The sequence below is a fragment of the Leuciscus leuciscus genome, assembly GCF_965113295.1.
Source record: "Leuciscus leuciscus genome assembly, chromosome: 12".
In the NCBI taxonomy this organism is placed as follows: domain Eukaryota; kingdom Metazoa; phylum Chordata; class Actinopteri; order Cypriniformes; family Leuciscidae; genus Leuciscus; species Leuciscus leuciscus.
Genome location: NC_138736.1, coordinates 27,276,355 through 27,296,125, shown reverse-complemented (window position 1 = coordinate 27,296,125; position 19,771 = coordinate 27,276,355). Strand labels below are relative to the sequence as shown.

The following is a 19,771-nucleotide window of genomic DNA, read 5'->3' as shown; positions in this document are numbered from 1 at the left end:
TTCTCATTCTCTCACGCATAGCTGAAGCATAGAGTGTCCTTTGCCACAGGCCTTTCGCGTGATGTGCTAGTTAATATAGTTCATGCTCTGGACCGGAGTGGAGTTAATAGACATCATAAAGTCTAAGACACTTCCGCTGTTTCAGCACTACCTGATGATTGCAAACAGATTTTGTTATTTGGTGAAGTTTATACTGATAATTGAACTGGATTCTGAACAAGTTATGCTGTAAATTTAACTGTTTGGAGTTAATTTTGTTTTTAAATGTGATCCTTCTCTCATCATATTTGAGAGAGTGACAAATTTTGTTTTGGTTCAGAAAAAAAGTTTGGGATCAGTGAGATTTTTTTGGGGGGTGGGGAGAAATTACTACTTTAATTTAGCAATGATGATGAAAAGTGACAGTAAAATACATTTATAATGTTACAAAATATTTCTATTTCAATCAAATACTGTTCTTTTAAACTTTCTATTCATCAAAGTCTCCTGAATTTTTTTGATCACCGTTTCAATAAAAATATTAAGCAGCACAACTGTTTTTAAATAAATAATAAATAATCAAATAAATGCAGCCCTGTTGAGCACAAGAGACTTCTTTGTCTCTTCATTTCAAAATCTTCATTTTTTTAACACGTACAAGGTTTACAAATTTAAATTATAAGCAAATCTATTCCAAACCTCCCAGCTAACAATGTTCTAAGAACGTTTTGCTAATGTTCGCAACTTCGCATTCATTTATGAAAACATTATTTCTGAATGTTCCCTGAATGTTCAAAACGACCAGTTTTAAAAACGTTTTCTCTTGGTTATGCGAACGTTAAGGGAACATTCCATTGTATCGTTTTGCAAACATTATGGGAATGTTACATTTGAATGTTATTTTGAACATTTTAAAACGTAGTAACATTTAAAAAATGTTAGACAAATGTTCAACTAAACATTTTGGACAAAAAAAGTTTCATGAATGATGTACAAATAATGTTTTTGGGCTAACGTTTTGAGAATCATTAAAGACCAGAAAACTTTGAATGAACCTTCTATTAACATTACTGGAGTTATATTTGTTCATAACTTTGAGAGAACCTTCCAAGAACTGGGCTGAGCTACTGACATGGTTGAATTGAAATTTTCGATCAGACATAGATAACATAATTTCCTTAAAATGACCTGCATCCAAACAGTGAAATTCACACTGCATCACAGAAATCACACATATGCACTCATTTCACCTATAGGCTCATCTTGCTGTGAACCGTGCTGTTATTTCCTCTTTGGAAACACTAATAAACCCCCCTCAGAGTGAGAGCGTGTTCAGACCGTCACAGTTTTGTTTAAACAAGCTCGTCACACCTCTGAAAGATGATTGCAGCTCACTGCGGCCCTGAATAATGAGCGCTGGAAATTAACTTTAATTACTGATCACAGAAACAATTTACTTGTAAAACCATTTCACCAGAATACTTTCAAACTATTTCAACAGCATTTCAGTTAGTGTCAGAAAATGAGCTTCTTAACAAGTGTTTTTTTTTTGTTGTTTTTTTGCCAGAGATGACTGTGAATGAAATGGTTTGCACCTATCTTCTTCATTTTTGTCTTTCGCCATTCCTTTTTCCACATGGGTATGTGGTGGGGGTGAATATATTAGTTCATGCAGATATAGTGTTATGAGAATGCATACATTATTCATCAGTTCAGTTTTGGTACATTGACATATGTGAAGGACTAGGGCTAGTTGTCACATTTATTACTCTGGTAAATATCTAGTGGTTTATTTTTTCATTCATTAGACATTCCTAAAGAGTTCAAAAGTTTGGATTTGGTAAGATTTTTTGTGGTACATTTTTTGATCAAAATAGAGTAAAAACTGTATTATTGTGAAATATTATTAGAATTTAAAATAACTGTTTTCAGCTTTGATATATGTTTAAAATTGTATTTATTCCTGTGATGGCAATGCAGATTTTTTAGCAGTAATTACTCCAATATTCAGTGTCACATGATCCTTCAGAAATCATTCTAACATGCTGATCCAGTTTTTTGTTTTTTTTTTGTTTTTTTTTTGTTCAGGATTCTTTGATGAATAGAAAGCATAGAAACACAATTTATTTCAAATTAAAACAATTGTAACAATGTCAAAGTCTTTACTATCAATTTAATGCATCCTTCCTGAATACAGTTATTAATTTCTCAAAAAAATCTTTCTGAAATCTTACTGATTGATATCATTTGTTTTAATTATTTGTTTTATTATTGTGTGTGTGCATGTACGCGTGCGTGCATGCGTGTGTGTGTGTGTGTGTGTGTGTGTGTGTGTGTGTGTGTGTGCGCATCAGTAAGGTTTTTTTCAAAATATTTTTCTTTATTTGTTTTACTATTGTTATTATTAGAAGTAAGTTGTCATGGTGGAAAGTTCATTTCAACGATAATTATTTATGATGATAGTTGAATGATAGATAACATGTTTATTTATATATTTTCTTTCTCTCCTCATTTCTCTCTGTGTGCCTGTCTGACTCTCTCTCTCTCTCTTCAGAGGTGTCAGTGTCCTCATTGCTGTGTCTGTCGTCAGTCAGAGAGCTTCCAGTGCAGGTGTGTGAGTTGTATCAGAAGGGATTCGTACTGGCTGCTGTCCATCCCTTTGTTCACTCCTGCGGCCCTGCTAGTGCTAACCTACAGAAGCAGTTACACAGAGCCGTGCTCATCAGACAAACACACAGGTATAAACACAAACCGTGACTATATTTGGCATATGCTTATTGTACAGAACGTGCTTATTGACGGAACGGAGACGTTACATCAGTAAATGACAAAATGTGGGTTTCGCTTAGAAGCCTATCACCTTTGAGTTCTACAAAACAAGCCAATAGCAAGGAAAATGCCATGGGTCTGCGGAATTTGCATAGCGCAACTCCACCCCACCGCATGGGTATAAAAGGAGGGACGCTGGCAATCTCTCATTATGTTTTCCGCTGAGGAGCCAAGACTGGACTCCAGGCTGTTCCAGCGGTTGTGGCAGAGGGACGTCTTACTGCAGGTCCTAGCTTACTGGCTAGTGGAAGCGAGTACATGAGAGGACACTGGCTCTACCCGGAGATTATAGAATCTCGCGAAAGTGTTGGGTGTCGCCCAGCCTGCAGCTCTACAGATGTCTGTTAGGCGTCATGCGCTAAAGCCCAGGAGGAAGTCACACTCCGGGTGGAGTGTGCCTTCACCTCTAGGGGGCATGGTCTTCCCTGCGTCTGGTAAGCCAAGAACATGGCGTCCACTATCCAGTCTTCTCAGCTAGAAGAACACCAGGTGACAAAGAGGTTCCACTTCAACGCATAGGCGTGTCTCGTGGACAGGGCCCTAGCGGAAGTGATGGTAGTGAAGGTCACAGGGTGAAGGTCTGACGGCAGGCCCGAGTAACTGGTACTCGGAGCATGCCCCTTTTCCATGCCCATCTCGGGACTCGATCACAAAGCCAGTGCTGAATCGGTCTCATATGAAGCAGTCCAAGCGGTGTGGCTGCCGCTGTGGATGCCATATGCCCCAGGAGCCTCTGAAATAACTTCAGTGGAACCGCACTCTTGCCCTCGAATTGACTCAGGCAATTCAGCAGTGACTTCGCGCGCTCGCTCATAAGCTGCGAGAACATGGCGACAAAGTCGATTTCCATGGCAAAAAAAGAAATCCTCTGCATGGAGGAGAGTTTGCTCTTTTCCCAGTTGACCCGAAGGCCCAGACGGGCCAGGTGCCGGAGCCAGTGGCATATGCACAGGTCCCTGTGTTCGCAAAACCTGGTCTCGAGAAAGATCTAGAATCAGCCAGTCGTCGAGATAGTTCAGGATGCAAACCCCGTGTTGCCAGAGTGGCACAAGTGCTGCCTCGACGACTTTCGTGAGGACGCGAGGGTACAGGGCTAACACGAATGGGAGAACCGTGTACTAGTATGCCTGCGCCTCGAAAGCAAACCGTAGAAACGGTCTGTGTCGAGGAAGAATGGAGACATGAAAGTACGCGTCCTTCAGGTTGATCGCTGCAAACCAATCCAGAGGACGAAAACATTCAAAAATGCGTTTGGCTGTAAACATCTTGAATGGAAGCCTGTGAAGGGTTCGGTTCAAGATGCGCAGGTCCAGGATTGGCCGTAACCCACCGGTTTTCTTGGGTACAATGAAGTAGGGGCAGCCAGTGGGACAGATTGGGAAGCTCTAGCCAGGCTCCCAAAAACTGAACCAGTGGGGTCATGCGAACCACAGACGTACCCACGATGGGGCAGCGAGGCGGAATGACCAGCCCAGACGTGGGAGGCGGAGCGTCCCGGTGTGGGGGCACGGTCATATGCCACGTCCTGAAAGAGGAGGCCAGGGAAGGACGAGCATTCCGCGGGGGCCTGCTCTGACAGGGGTCTGGGGACGAGGGTGGCGAGGCGGAGCGTTGCACACTGCCGTCTGCGGCCTCTGGGGGCTCAGAGATGGGGGTGTCAGTTCTTCCTTTAACCACATTAAGGTGCTGCCGGCCGAGAGGGGGAAGAAGTGGCCCTGCTACCATCTCCCACGAAGAACTGCAGCCCATCTCTGAGCAGTCTGCATCAGGAGCACCGCTTCGCCTGGCGTTTGGCAGGCAGCGGGACTGGTGTGGACTGAGGCACCTTCCTGCGGCCACCTCCACAGCGCGGCCCAGGTGAAGGCTGCTGCTGGGGCCAGAAGGGCACATGTTTTATGGCCTCAGTCTGCTTCTGGGCGGCCGAGAACTGCTGGGCGGCCGAGAACAAAGTCCTCGACCGCGCCGCCTAAGAGTCCAGCCTGGGATATGGGAGAGTTTAGGAACCGGGTCCGCTCAGCATCTCGCATATCAGCCAGGTTTAGCCAAAGGTGCCTCTCCTGGACCACAGCTATGGAGATTACCTGACCCAGGGAGCGTGCGGTCACCTTCGTCGCCCGGAGAGCGAGGTCGGTGGCTGCACACAGCTCTTCCATGAGCCCCAGATCAGCTCTACCCTCGTGCATGTCCCTGAGCATCCGGGCCTAGTAGACCTGCAGGATAGCCATGGCATGCAGCCAGGTGGCAGCCTGCCCCGCAGCTCTATAGGATTTCGCCACCAGGGTATATGAGAACCTACAGGCTTTGGAGGGTTGCTTTGGATCACCACGCCAGGTAGAAGCGACCCCAGTGTACCCTTTAGCCGCCGCCCCATCGAGGGAAGAGAAGGCAAAGGAGGCCGCCGAACGATCACGGGAAGACAATGGAGACTTCCAGGACCTCGTGACCTCCTCATGACGCCCATCAGATGGTAAAACATCTTGAAAAAGACGTGCCACGCGCAAGCTCTTTTGTGAGAGGAAAAAAGTGCTCGGGGAGAAGCACACACACTGTTGGCAGATCACTGCACAGACCAGCAGCAGGCAATGTAATCTCGCTGGAACACGCCGTTGCACCAACACTCTGGAGAGCCGCTCATCTCGTAGTCGAAGAACTCAGATACAGGCTTGCAGAGGAGTGAACAGAAACTCTTGGCTCCGAAGCAAAAACATAATGCGAGATTGCCAGCATCCCTCCTTTTATACCCACGCGGTGGGGCGGAGTTGCGCTGTGCAAATTCCGCAGACCCATGGCATTTTCCTTGCCATTGGCTCGTTTTGTAGAACTCGAAGGTGATAGGCTTCTAAGCGAAACCCCCAATTTGTCATTCACTGACGTAACTCGTAGTGACTGAACGAAAGGGAAACAGTGTTCTGTACACATCAATCAACATTTCAAATAGTAATATTTTTGCATTATATACAACAATGTTGCATGCTTAAATCATATAAAGTGGTGCTGTGATCATCTTAGAAATAGAGAGTTACTTTACATTTTAGTTTGTGTGAAAATGTCAGGTCAGTAAAAGGTTTTAAAAAGTGACAAAAATAAATAAATATTTGACTACCATACGTGAGTAAAAAAGGTTTTTAAAAGAAATCAATATTTTACCTCAACAAGGATGCATTAAATCGATTAGAAGTGACAGTAAAGACATTTTTAAATAATGTTACAAAAGATTTATTTAAAAAAAAATTTTTTATAAAGTTAATGATGAATAACTTATATAGTATATATAATATATTCAACTAGAAAACAGATCTTTGAAAATGTAATATATTTTTCTGATTTTTTTATTTTTTTATCAAATATGTGCAGCCTTGGTGAGCATAGAAATCATTTTCAAAATTTTTAGAAACATTGACCCAAACTTTTGAACAGTAAGTTCAAAATATGCCGCATGTAAACATAATAAAACAAAACATAAATGTCCATGGCCTGGTCCTCTCTCCTCCCTCAATGTCATTACTCCTCCTTTTTTTTCCATCTGGAACTCCTCTGTGGGACTCAAGACCAATCATTAGCACTCGTGCCACCAGCCCCGCTCCGTTCCCATGGCTCTTTGCCCCACCCTGCTTGCCACAAGGGATTTTCTTTCTTTGGAATAAGGTTCATAGATGAATCAAGACTGAGTAAATAGGGCCCATTTTGATTTCATGTGCTTTTAAATTATTGATGTTCAAAAGTCGCTTTATGGTGCTTTTTTGTTACAGTGGTTCCGACAGTAGTCTGCTAAACTGGGTGGAGCCTCATCTCACAACAGACGTGTGTTACCTCGGTCACCAGGACCCTGACCCAGAAGTCATACAGGGCTATGTGAAAAAGGTTTGACCTTATTTTAAAGTTCATTTGTTTTCATTCAAACAGAGAGCAGCAGGTCAATTTGTTTTTCATTCACTTTAGTGGCACACTTAGTGTCATCACTCAATTAAAGATGGCATCAAAAACCCACTTACTTCAGACTCTCTCTATCATGGTCTTACAATATGGCTGTAAAACAGAAAACAAAAGCTGACAGGCTGCTGCAAAGACACAGACACCCCGTATTCATCTGCCATTCCATTAGTCGTCACCCCCTCGCCTTTTCAGTAATTGCATTTATCTGGAGATAAGCAGTGTTTGACTGAGTGTGTGTGTGTGGAAGTGTTTGCGCCGTGTGACATTTACTGATGATTTAGACATATGCGTGTGTGGCGTGACAGTATGATGATTGGAAAATATGGTTTTCATTAGCATTTCCTGTCACAGCTCCACAGAGCTTATTTTAAAAGCATCTAGAGGAAAACGCACCACCTTCCTCTTCCAAAGACACTGTAAAATTATTCATATTACATTGGAATCCATTCATTCATTCATTGTCAACTTTGATTGTACACTTTGAATAGAACAGGTGTCATGATGAATGTCTTAATGTTTTCAATTAGTCCTGGTTGTTTTTGGGGATGCAGGTGCAGGATTTGGCTGATCAGGGTGATCTGTTTGTGGGGTTTTTGCCCCAGCCCGGTGGGGGTCCATATTTCCTTGGTCACTGGGAACCAGAAGAGCTTTCCTCCTTGCACTCCAGTCCCTGTTCTGTGCATCACAGCAGCAGACCTCCAACCCTCAGCCCTGTGAGCGAGCAGAGCCAACAGGATCGAGGCAACGGGGATCATCGAAACCAGTATCGTACAACCTTTAATCCAGATTTTGAGAACCAGAGCCAACACGATGAAGACTTTATGAACCACAGCCTTCAAATACAAAGCACTGAGAGCAGCCAGGGCTGGAATAATCAGAATCCTTTCACTGAGAACCATCAGTGTCCAGAGTATCAATACCTGAATGTTGAATGTGAATGTACACAAGCTGATGATTTAAAGACTCGAGAGTCATCGCATGAGTTTATATTAAGCTCTTGTGCATCAGAGCCACATCAAACCCAAAATACTAGAATGCAGTCAGTCCTGTCCAGCTGTGATTTGGCAGAAAAACACAAAAGAGAGCACAGAGAGCAGGTCAAAAGCCAAGACAAACCCAGCAAGTGCACTGGAACCACCCAGATGTTGAATCGTAAGTATGCAGCCTGTAGAAATACAGAAAATGGGCTGGTGGAAAAAACAAGAAAACATGTTTTCTTTTAGATTATATCAAGTTTTATCAAGATAATTATATCAAATAAGATGAGCAATTTATAATTCCCAGGTCTGATTTGATCGCAATTCTTTAATAGTGAAGAAAACTTGAATTTGATTTGTCTCAGTTCACTTCCATTGTGTTGGTCCAAATCATAATTATTTTCAAAATATGCAGATGACTCAAATCTAACTCTAGAGACGATTTACATATAGTAGAATCTAGATATTGACAAAATACATATCACATGGAATCATTCATTCAACCAATTTGTTCAAACACTGATTGATTCAGGAATTAAACAAGTGACTTGCTGCATATATACTATATAGTATGCGAAAAACGGAATACGCAAACAGAGTACTATGTCCGAATACATAGTATTCGAAAAACAGAAGGCAAAAAGAGATTCTGAAGTGTGCATTCAATAGGCACTTTGCTATCCCATGAGAGAGGAGTTGTGAACGGTGATGAAGCGACGCTACTGATGCCGTAGGCTACATGACAGTGACAACATGGCGGATGTAGTAGGCCTACTTCCGAATTTCATTCATACCACACACATTCATACTATAGCCTACATAACTTATTTTTTTTAACAGTCGACGCACTGATTTATTCAGGAAAGTGATTGCTGTGTATTACGCAAAGGAAATTCTTCTGTGGCTTTGTTTGGAATTATTTTTGTTTGCTGAGCAAAAGTAGACCAAGTAACAGGGAATATTGTGTTTAAAATGTAAGTTACTCACTATAAAACAACAGCTGCTGTATAAAATCAATAGCACTCTCAGTCGCCGTTTATCAGCGGCTTCGTTTCGCAGATATTCTGAGAAACACTTGCTCATGTAGCAGTTGCTTATCTATGTTTGTTTATAATTATAATATGTAGCAACAGAAGTCTAAGTATTTGTTTCTGTATGTGTAGGTGTGCAGGTGTTCGCGCTGTACAACCATACGATAGTTCTGTCGGGATCGCCAAAATACTTTTCTCTGAGGGTTCCAATGCAGGTGCACAGGGAGGCGGGGCTTGTTAGCTCGGTTGACTCTCATTGGCTGGATCACATGACGCAGCACTTCAGAAGTGGCGCACAGCTCATCGACGGCTACTTTCATCTGGGAGATGACGCAGGTACTGGAGGTGTAGTGATAATTTACAAATGGTAGTAAATTTTGCTGAATAAAAAAAACATGTTCTTCTAATGTATTACATTTATTCATTTAGCGAGTTTTAATGAATTAATGATACAATTATTAGAAAAAACAAATGTGACAATGCATAACATCTAATAAAAATAAACAGAATAAAACTAAATTAAAATAACTACTTTTATCATTATTTTAGAAATCAGCTCAGCGATGACTATAAAACAAATTTGATCAACAATTCATATAAAGTCCCTTTCAAGGAAAGTCTGTTCACTTGGCGACCATATAGAGTGGAGCAGATATGACATCACTTTGTAGGCCAAAATGTGGAAACGGATCTACACTTCCGGTTCTATCGTCCCGGAGTCAATGTTTTTTTTTTTTATGGGTTTTTGGTTAAATGTCTGAAATTAGGTCTGTGATGAACAAAAGCTCAAGACACTTTGACGTTTTGTTCTACAACATAAAATACATCAATATCACCCCAACCCATTTTTTAAGCTGTTACGTATCTTGTAAAAGGTGGTTGCTAACAAGTGGCTAAATGGGACTACAGAGGCTAAATGGGACTACAGAGACTGTCTGGGACATTAAACATCATCGCGCTGAACAGATAGACTCAGTCTGCTTTTACAGCATCATTATACTTATAATTGTGCTCTTATAAACTATTCTAAGTCAAACTTTCTGGGAAAATTGTCGGAAGCTTAGTGATGGTGACGTTGAATTTGTGGGACCGTGGTGTAGTTCGTTTATAGCCTACCTTTAGCTTTTTACTTCTGGCGACTGAATTTAGGCTTCATCTGTGATAATTATATTAATTATCTGGACAAAACGTCTAAGTATCATAAACTTTTGTTGATCACAGAGCTTGTTTTTAGCGATAATCCAAAAGCCTATGGGAAAATCCTATTGGGTTTTTGTTGATGGAACCAGTGTGATGCTAACTGCCGATTGGCCTACAAAGTGACATCATACCTGCACCACTCTATTCGCAACGCCTCTGGGCACCTATTTCAGGCATACAAGACCAAGTCCTATCTATTTGAATAGGGAAATCCTGAAATCCCAAACACTATATGCCATACTTACATTTAAATAACATATTTCAAAACCTCTGAGATGAACTATCCCATAAATTACTGCTCAAATTGCGTTAAATAGGCTGTAGTAACCGGAGATTCCTAAGGGCTGCTGCAGTGATGTGAAGACTTTACTAACTGGCGATTGGCCCTTTAATTTTGAAGGCGGGACTTATTCTGCCATATTGCAAGCTGTACTTTCTCCCATTCATAGTAATATGAGTGCTACGTCCTGGTATATCTAAAGACTTTGAATTCATATAAACCTTTTCCAATCCTTTTTTCTTTATCTTCAGCATCTTCTTCCACTGTGGAAAGTGTTTTTATCTTCCAAAGTCCTTCAGGTGATGTTGGGCCAACCACAGTGTACGATGCTATTGTAGTTGAGCAATGGACTGTGATTGATGTAAGTCTACTCTGGTACATCCCGAATTCAATAAAATGAACAATTCTATTATTTGTAGTGAAATTTACACATTTCTTCTTACCAACTAACTTTTAAATGAGTGCAGACATATGTGCACATTCACACAATTTGTCTCAATAGGACATGAGTGAAATGTTTTCACACATTATGTTGACTGTTTTGCAGGGTGTCGCAGTGAAGACAGACTACATCCCTCTGCTCCAGTCTCTGGCTCCATACGGCTGGAGACTAATGTGTGTGCTGCCCACCCCCATCGTCAAAATGAAAAGGTCCCAAAGTCATGCTAAACCTTTAATCAAGACCATTATGTTCAATGATACAGTTTAGGGGCTAAACATTACCTTCTCTTAGTTTTTATTCTTTATTTAAACTGCTCTTACAGACATCTGATTTGTTATTTTTGTCTTAGTGATGGAAGTTTGGCCACAAAACAGATCCTCTTCCTCCAGAGACCCACGCTGCCTCGCAAGAGGAGAGACTTGACGGTGTGTATGCATGGCACCAAGGTTTATTTCTGCCACAAAAGAAAGGATTCTGCTAAAATTAGATTAGAGTTGTCTAAGAGAACTGTGTGAAATTGTAATAGCGTTGTCAGTTGACATTAAAATCCTCAAAAGTAGCTCAGTGTCTGACAGTTTGTGTGCATGTTTTCCAGAAACTGCACCTCAGAGGTCAAAACAAAAGGAACTTGAATAGTAAGAGGACATCAGAGAGGGAGACATCACCGCTGGCAACGATTGAGAGAGAAATGGAAAGAATGGAGAGAGAAAACACTAGTCTGATGAGACAATGTGAGATTATCCAAAAGGAAAATGGGCAAACATTGCCAGAAAGCCCAGAGAGGAGAGATCAAGCGGAAAGGACGGTGGAATTCCACACGCAGAGGATCGACATCCCGAACATCAGCCCAGGAAAAAAGGACGCCATTACAAATGGCGATCAGGAATTAAAGCGCACAATTACGTGTGTTAAATTGGAGGAAGTGCGAGTGGCGGTAACAGAGAGAGCTTTATTCTCTGGAGTGTGCTGACTATTCATTTATGCATATTTAACCATTACAATATGCTCATGTTTATTCAGGCAGAACACACTATAGTCAGGCCCTTGTCTGGGCAAATACATCTGCTGATGGAGTAACTGTCCTGGTAAGATTGCTAAGAGGGGTTTGAATCTCGTAATTATTTCGGTTTTTAGGGTAAATTGCTGTAGCAAATGGCAGGGGATTCAAACAAATGTGTGAAAACGTCCTTTCAAGGAGCTCTGAATATGCTAAAAGCTGACCAATGTGTTGAGACTTGTACCTGTGTAAATCTTTGATGTTAGCTCGTTTTATTACATACAATATTAGCATACGCACTATGTCATACACTAGCTCAAATACGTAAAACGAAAAATATTTATTTATTGAAGACAGTCGCAGTAAGGATGGCAGTAACTGATGTCTTACTTTGTAAAGTAACAGTTATAGTGAATGTCCGTGAGACAGTTAATGGTGTAAATAAAAGCTCTCAATGATGGGCTTAAGATGCAAATTAAAGACACATAATTTACAGCAGATTTAGTTCAAACCCTTATCAAACTCACCGAACTGCAATCTTCTAGTAACTCTAGTAACTAGAACTTGAGCTGGTTTAGGGGTGTTTGAGTAGAGTTAGAGCTAAACTCTGCAGGGCAGTGGCCCTCCAGGGCCAGATTTGAGGAACCCTGATTTACAGCAAAAGCTTGCAGTTTTCTTCTGTTTTCAATGTCCCTTTTCATTGTGACTTTACATATTTAAACAATTGCTTACTACTAGAGAAAAATAATTCGTTTCGAACATGACGATTATTGACATTGTATTTTAAGAGTTTCATTTTGCCTAGTTATAATGCAAAATTCAACATTGCAGCTGTAGTCCCCCTTTTTAGAGTAAAATTAGATAAACTACAACCAGGCAAAAAATTAATAAAAATGGCATGACTTGCTCTTAAAAAGCACAATACAGTTCAATACAGATACAGTTCTTGTCTGATTTTTATGTTTCGGTCTTTTACAAATTTCGGTCTTTAAGTAAAATTTAAGTAGATGAGAGCTGTACTTGCAATGCTGGAAATAGCTGCTCATGGGGTGTTATGGATATTGCTTATTTTGTTTGAAGATTATGAGGGAACGTGAATAAAAAAAAAATTATGTGCACGGATACATTTATAATAAATACTGCAACGACTTTAAAGGGACTTCTACCATGTTTAGCAACTTTCAGAAAATTAGGACTATATTAAATATAGTTAAAAATATGTTTTATGTTTTTGTTGCACCACTTTTCAGATCATTTCTACGTCCCTATGAAGAATGTTTGTAATGAATAAATATGTGTTCTAAAATGCAAACATAATTATTCACAGACCTAAAAAAACAAAAACAGTGCGTGCAATCTTTTAACATGCCTTCAAAACCGGACTCCTGACGTTAACCAGCAAATGAACTATGATGTAGATCATTACAGTACTTGTCATGGTCAATTTGTTGAGTCCCATCTTTAAAATGAGGTAAAATTGTTCAAATGCAGACATAGTGTCTGTCTGTTGTGCGTTTCAACAGATATCAAAGTTATTACAGGTCCATTGCCATTAAAGTCTGTTTCTATAATGACACCGATGCAAATGCATCCATCACTGTGTCCTCTGCTTTGGGTGGAGGTTTACAGCTACCACCATTTCTCAAAAAGGATTCTGTCCTCCGGTAGGCCGATTCTCTGCAGGTCTGAACTCACTTTCTCTATCATAGGAGGAGGGCCACAAAGATAACACAATGTGCGCTCCGAGTCTACATAGCGCTGAAGCTCTTCTTCTGATATCCTTCCACCTGCGGAGACACAAGAATATCTCATGTGACGCATACAACTTTAGGTAACAGATAGCAAAAATATCAACTGTAGATATTTCTACTCACTTATGGTGTAAGGCTGAAGTTCCTGCTCTATGTCAGAGCTCTGCTGGGTAACATGGAGATTGCAGGAGAATCTATCTGGTCGCTCATGACAAATGTCAATAATGGTGTTCTAAATGGAGCAGAGATCTAAAAATCAGTTGGCAGCTTTAATCTCACCTCAGTGACAAGTCAAGGGTGCATATACTTGCCTTGAAGAGCAGGTCTTTGGTGTTCTTGGCGCTGTAGCACAGGTGTGTGTGTCCTGGTGTGTACCTGTGACCATCAGTGTGTCTGAGCAGATCCGCTGCATGCAGCAGGATGGAGTACAGAGGGTTAATGCCCACACCACCAGCTACCAGCAACAAGTCCACCACAGGGTCCGAAGGTTGAGGGTCAAAGTAGAAATTACCTCCCACCCTCACTGCTACCTGAGAGCCCACAGAGCACTGAAAAGGAGGACGAAAAATCGGAATTTACAACAAACAAAAAAAAAAGGGGAGAGAAAATCTTTTTTTGGAGAAAATCTATAAAATAAAGGCATTCATCAGCATTTATGGAATATAGCTCTGTAGAGTTCTGATTATTTTAATTATTTAAAATGCATTTTTTTTCTCTATGGTAGCATAATCGTATAAAAAACAATCCATATTGTACATGCACAAGAAATGTAATGCATTACTGCAACCAGTAATGCAATGCATTTCCATGTGAAACAGGATATTCAGTGAAAACATACTGATTAAAGACTAACTTTAGTTCCGGCAGAGGGATGACATTTGACCTGATGTAGGCTATGACATACATATAGGATGTTTTAGACTTCTAATTCATAACAGGCGTTGTGTTTTGCTCTATCCTCTGCACGTCCGCATTCTTCAATTCTCCCCTAAGCTTATAATACTGTATGTGCTACGTCAGGTCAGAGGTCACCCTTCTGGAACTCGACTTTCTTGTGAACACACGTACGGCTGTTGCCGGAAACCAGTGATTATAGTTTATAAAGTTTGAAATATGGATTTGTCTTCAAAAACCAAATGCTTCGCTTCAGAAGGCCTTTATTAATCCACTGGAGTAGTATGGATTATTTTATGATGGATGGATGCGTTTTTTGGAGCTTCAAAAAGTTGGGCACTATTCAATGCCATTACATAGCTTTTATTTTTGGGTTAACTATTCCTTTAACAAACATTTCAATAAAATCATGGAATAGTACATTCCAAATAAAAACAGATAAAAAAATCTGAATAATGATGCTTATTCCATTACAGTTCAAAAGTGTGGGGTTGGTAAGATTTTTTTTTAAAACAAATTAATATTTTTATTCAGTAAGGATGGATTACATTTTTTACAAAAGTAACAGTACATATCTATCTATAAATTACAGGAACGTCTGTCTGTCTGTTTTTCGCATATCTCTCGCATTCGCATAACCGTTAGTCCGATGGATTTCAAACTTGACAGGTGTCTTGCTACGGGCACGAGTAAATTTGACATTGTTTGGATTAGAAATGCAAAAGATATCGGTAAATATATCGGTAAAAGAAGCACTTAGAGGGTTGTGGTTTAAAAATAAACATTCTGACATAAACACTCTGTCAGCTAAACAAAGTCAGCTACACTGTTTATTTCTGAATATTATATTTTATTCACGGCCATCATTTGTAGTAGCCTATTCACAAACTGTTTGCTCAAGCGTAGCGTTTTTTCGGAGTTCACCATGTAGCCTGCTCCCTGAATCGTTGCACTTATTCATTTGTGGATGTTAACTGAATCTGTAAGTCAGCTACGCTGTTTACTTCTGAATATTATATCTATCTATAAATTACAGGAACGTCTTTCTGTCTGTCTGTCTGTGTGTGTGCGTCTATTATTCGCATATCTCTCGAACCGTTAGTCCGATGGATTTCAAACTTGACAGGTGTCTTGCTACAGGCACAAGTAAGTGCAGTGCCAAGTTTGGCATTGTTTGGATTAGAATAGCAAAAGATATCGGTAAATATATCGGTAAAAGAAGAACACATTGGCCTTTGCCACTCTAGCCGCTGGCCAATCCCCCTCTCACACTGACACTGAGTGAGTACAGCCCAGGACCAGAGACAGAGAGGCTCGAAGAAAGCAGCGGAGCTTAAAGGAACCGTATGTAAGAAATGAATTTCAATTAATCATAAAATGGCCCTGATATGTCACTAGACATTAAGAAATTATGTTCATTTCAAATACTTATATCACTGACAACAGTAGTCCGGCCAGGATATTGTCATTTAAAAGTGAAGTTGCAGCCCTCAACTGATGTTGCTGTTGTCATGTTGTGTTTTGGCCTGATGCGCCACCCTCCACCTATCTACCAATCACGAAGTCAGTAGTGTTTCAGCATCCGGGTTGCCAGCTCTGCTCTAGTTACCACAGCTGCAGCTACAAACGTGTCGGATAAAAAATGTCTAACGTTACGAAACCTAAAAGACCTCGTTATGAATCCGAAATACATCCGAAATTTTTTTTACCGTGTAGGACTCGTCACTTGCCATTGGAAGCTCCTTGTAGCAGCCTACGTTCCTGCTGGATCCAGCAGCCTAACTGGCAATCTCGAGTCAGGGGGGAGGGGGAGGGGATACACTGCTCTACAGTAATTTGAAAGTGATTGCAGTACCAGTTTTGGCCACAATCTTACATACGGTTCCTCTCAGTAGCGTTTTCTCGAAGTTCACTGTGTAGCCTGCTCCCTGAATCGTGTAGTTCAATTTTCCATATTTATTGTATGTCATTATGTCAGTATCAGCATTTGCTTTCTAACATGCACAAATAAAAAAGTCACTAAACTTTTGCTGTGTAATTGTAACGAGCACTCAAACACACCGAACCAACAATTAAAAACACACACAAAAACAGATTTTGCACGGGCACTTTGCACTAGTATTTTCAATTTCAAATAAATGCTGTTCTTTTGAACTTCCCATTCATCAAAAAAATCCTTAAAAAAAAAAAAAAGTATCATGGCTCCAACAGAAATATGAAAGAGCAACATTGATAATAAAAATAATAAGAAGAAATGTTTCTTGAGCACTTAATCAGCATATTAGAATGATTTCTGAAGGATCATGTGACACTGAAGACTGGAGTAATGACCGCTGAAAATTCAGCTTTGATCACAGGAATAAATTAGATTTTAAAATATATTAAAATAGAAAACAGTTTTTTTAAATTGTAATAATATTTCACAATATTACTCTATGTTTGATCAGATAAATGCAGCCTGGGTGAGCATAAGAGGCTTCTTTCAAAAACAAACAAACAAAAATCTTTCCAACCTTTATATTTTGTTTCATTCACTCACTTTTGTGTGAATCCATTGTGCTGGAGGATGGCGTGCGTTTTTGACGGCCAGTTCGATAACTCCCTCTCTCTGCAGCAGGCCAGGACTCGAGCAAATGGAGAAGCCGCCCACTGTTTCCACACCTGGGATGAAGAAATCCACCCTGTGAAAAAGGGAGCAATTCAAAATTAATATAATATAATATAATATAATATACTGACACACTACTGAAAACTAACAACACAACTACATAAAGTACCTTTAGAAAGTTAAGAGAAAGTATTCTTCCCACACAGTATCTCTGTAAAGCTGCTGTGAAACAATCTGTGTTGTAAAAAGCGCTATATAAATAAATGTGACTTGTCTTGACACAGTAACATTCTAGGACAACAAAACCCTAGTGTCCAAAATTACTTAAATCAATAATACTTAATTAAAAAAACTGAAACAACATATGCTTTAAGAGTCACCATATGTGTATGCAGAGCATGAATAAGTGATAAGCACATATGTCAGGCGCGCACACACACACACACACACACACACACACCTACTCGCGCTGCTCTCCCTGACTCGCGTTCCTCGTGTTCTTTAGCAGGAACACAACATCATATGGTCTGGAGGAGTTTATGTGCATATATCTGCATAAATCAACACCTGACTTTTTCACCTCACTCAGACTCCCTCAAAACTCAGACACACACAACAAAGAGCAGAAAGTGCGAGAGAAAGTGCGAGGAGAGGTTGATGTACGAATAGATTTTTTTTTTTTTTTCTCACACTGAAATAAGTGGGATTTTTAAGTGAGAGGAAAGCACCATCTCCTGGCCATTTAGAAAAATTCCATGTCTTCTTATCCATTAGTCACTTTCAAATGAAAATAAAGTAACATTTAGGAACCGTATTAGCTCCAGACTGTCTAGATTAGTGTTTCCCAACTTTTGTTGTCTCATATACCCCCACAGCCCCATCATATTATACAAGATATCATTTAGTATAGCGTTCTTACCACTGTCCAGCACGGAAGCTGAAGTCAGGATGTGGAACCTCCAGTCTCAGTCGCTTTACTGCTTCAGATTCGTTCATAACCTCACTAACACGCGCAGAGAAAAGCTCCTGGATGCACACAGAACATCAAATCATGTCTTTACAGAGAATTTACAATAAAATCCTCATATTTTAGCCTCTCAGGATTTTAAATGTAATGCTTTATTCAATTCGTATGTACAAATGAGAGCCATTATACATTTTTATCACTCAAAACTATACACACACACTCAATGATTGAAGTGTGATAATATATAACATGACAATATAATTTGCATAATATGTTAATGAAATAACACTATATTATCCAGTATGCTACATTATCAACAAATTAAAGTAGTACGATAAAAAGTAGAAATAAATAATAAATAAATGATTATGCCGTCTTGAATTCTCATGACAAAAATCAAATGACAGTGGTTGACCTACAATACAGAATAAGAGTCTGAACTTTCACCTACTTGGCTACATCATTTGTTAACCATTTATGTTCAGAGGAATCTATGGTCAACAGGCCATGGGTTTCATCCAATATAGATAAAGAAATCTAAGAAGACTCACCATGTCTCTATGAACGTTAGAGGTTCTCTCTAGATGGTCAGTCTGTCTTCTGGATGACATTTTTCTGAAACAAATTTTGTAAAGTTTAGGTTGAACACAAAGGATAGTGTCTAAGCGCTCCTTACATAACTAAACAGTATTTTTGTTGCATGAAAACTAGGTAGCCAGCTCAAGAGGTTTTAAAACACAAAGCCTCTAGAAACAACCCCAGATTCTGGATACTCACCGCGTGACTGTGTCTTTACATGAACACAAAACAGCTGGTCTGAACAGTTTTGATCCAACAGCGAAACTTCTGGCCAGCGTTCTTACAAAACACGGGACACTCATGATTGATCAGCTAGACGGTCAAACACCTGATAACGTCATCAAATACAAAGCAAGTTAGTTGTGCTTACTGAAAAATAACAAACGACATTGAAATCTGAAATGAGAATTTCTTCTCAACAGCTGACATTCACACACGTGAGCAGCAAGCAGTTTATCTCTAATGATAATAAAATAATCAGTTTTATGTTCAATTTATCTTTAAATGAATTATAAGCAATGATAAAAATTAAGCGGACAAAGCATAACGAGCATATATGCTCAAGAGGAAGAATATTTTGTGTCAAAATAATTCACCTCTGTCACACCGGTGACGTTCCTTCTTCGTCTGTGTTTAAGGATAGTGAACACAGTCTATAGCGCCACCCAGTGATCTTCCTTCACTTGGGTAGTGATGGGCGATTTCGAAACACTGCTTCATGAAGCTTCGAACACTAAACGAATCTTTCAGTTCAAATAAGTGGTTCGGAGCGTGCTAAACCAGTCCCAATTCGCCTACTTATACTACGACCTAAAAGTATGTACTTTTTTTGTGATGAAAAAGTACATACTTTTGAGTGTGTAGCAAAAGAGTATGCACGTTCTGGGACATACTTCGATGACGTCATGCAACGTAAACGAGAACGTGGTTGCCTAGTTACGCACACCGCGACTGTTAACAAAACATTTTACATTTCATTCATTCTTATATATCCAATATAATTTTATTTACTATTCCCATCTTTTTTTCCACAATACATTTACAATGTGTTTTACCAAATTGAGGAGTGAAGCAGGGCGTCGTCGTAGATCAACCAAACGCAGGTCGTTTGTGAGGCGGCTGGTTCTGACGTTCATGTACAAATGTGTGTAACGAAAGCTACTTATTTTCTGAGTTAAAATATTTAAAGTTTATAGTGTAACTATTGTTTAACGTATTTTATACTTAATCTTATACGTATGTATAATACTTAAAATACCCAGATGAAAATGAACCATGCTTTTACTATAGTAAAAGTGTAGTAA

The 19,771-nt window shown here is 39.9% G+C and overlaps 2 protein-coding genes across 3 annotated transcripts in view; one reads left to right on the top strand and one right to left on the bottom strand.

Moving 5' to 3' along the window:
* rftn1a (raftlin, lipid raft linker 1a) overlaps window positions 1–12,486 on the top strand; it is a 31,486-nt gene extending 19,000 nt beyond the window's left edge. Inside the window, exons 3-10 of the mRNA XM_082185697.1 lie at window positions 2,534–2,717; window positions 6,558–6,669; window positions 7,293–7,893; window positions 8,882–9,085; window positions 10,481–10,590; window positions 10,777–10,880; window positions 11,021–11,096; window positions 11,267–12,486. Of these exons, the coding sequence (XP_082041823.1) occupies window positions 2,534–2,717; window positions 6,558–6,669; window positions 7,293–7,893; window positions 8,882–9,085; window positions 10,481–10,590; window positions 10,777–10,880; window positions 11,021–11,096; window positions 11,267–11,641 (1,766 nt within the window). The 3' untranslated portion in view covers window positions 11,642–12,486. The remainder of the gene's footprint in view (window positions 1–2,533; window positions 2,718–6,557; window positions 6,670–7,292; window positions 7,894–8,881; window positions 9,086–10,480; window positions 10,591–10,776; window positions 10,881–11,020; window positions 11,097–11,266) is intronic.
* Window positions 11,994–19,131, bottom strand: oxnad1 (oxidoreductase NAD-binding domain containing 1). Of its 2 annotated transcripts, XM_082185707.1 has the most exons (9): window positions 19,064–19,131; window positions 18,666–18,795; window positions 18,440–18,503; window positions 17,841–17,947; window positions 16,853–16,994; window positions 13,731–13,967; window positions 13,543–13,651; window positions 12,275–13,455; window positions 11,994–12,225 (listed from the first exon to the last, which is right to left on the bottom strand). In XM_082185707.1, exons 2-8 carry the CDS (start codon window positions 18,767–18,769, stop codon window positions 13,298–13,300), a joined length of 921 nt encoding a protein of 306 aa, XP_082041833.1. In that variant the 5' UTR covers window positions 18,770–18,795; window positions 19,064–19,131; the 3' UTR covers window positions 11,994–12,225; window positions 12,275–13,297. The 2 variants fall into 2 exon arrangements, with proteins under 2 accessions (XP_082041833.1, XP_082041832.1); XM_082185706.1 differs by lacking the exon at window positions 19,064–19,131 and having other exon boundaries at window positions 18,666–19,037.
* Between the last annotated feature and the right edge of the window lie 640 nt (window positions 19,132–19,771).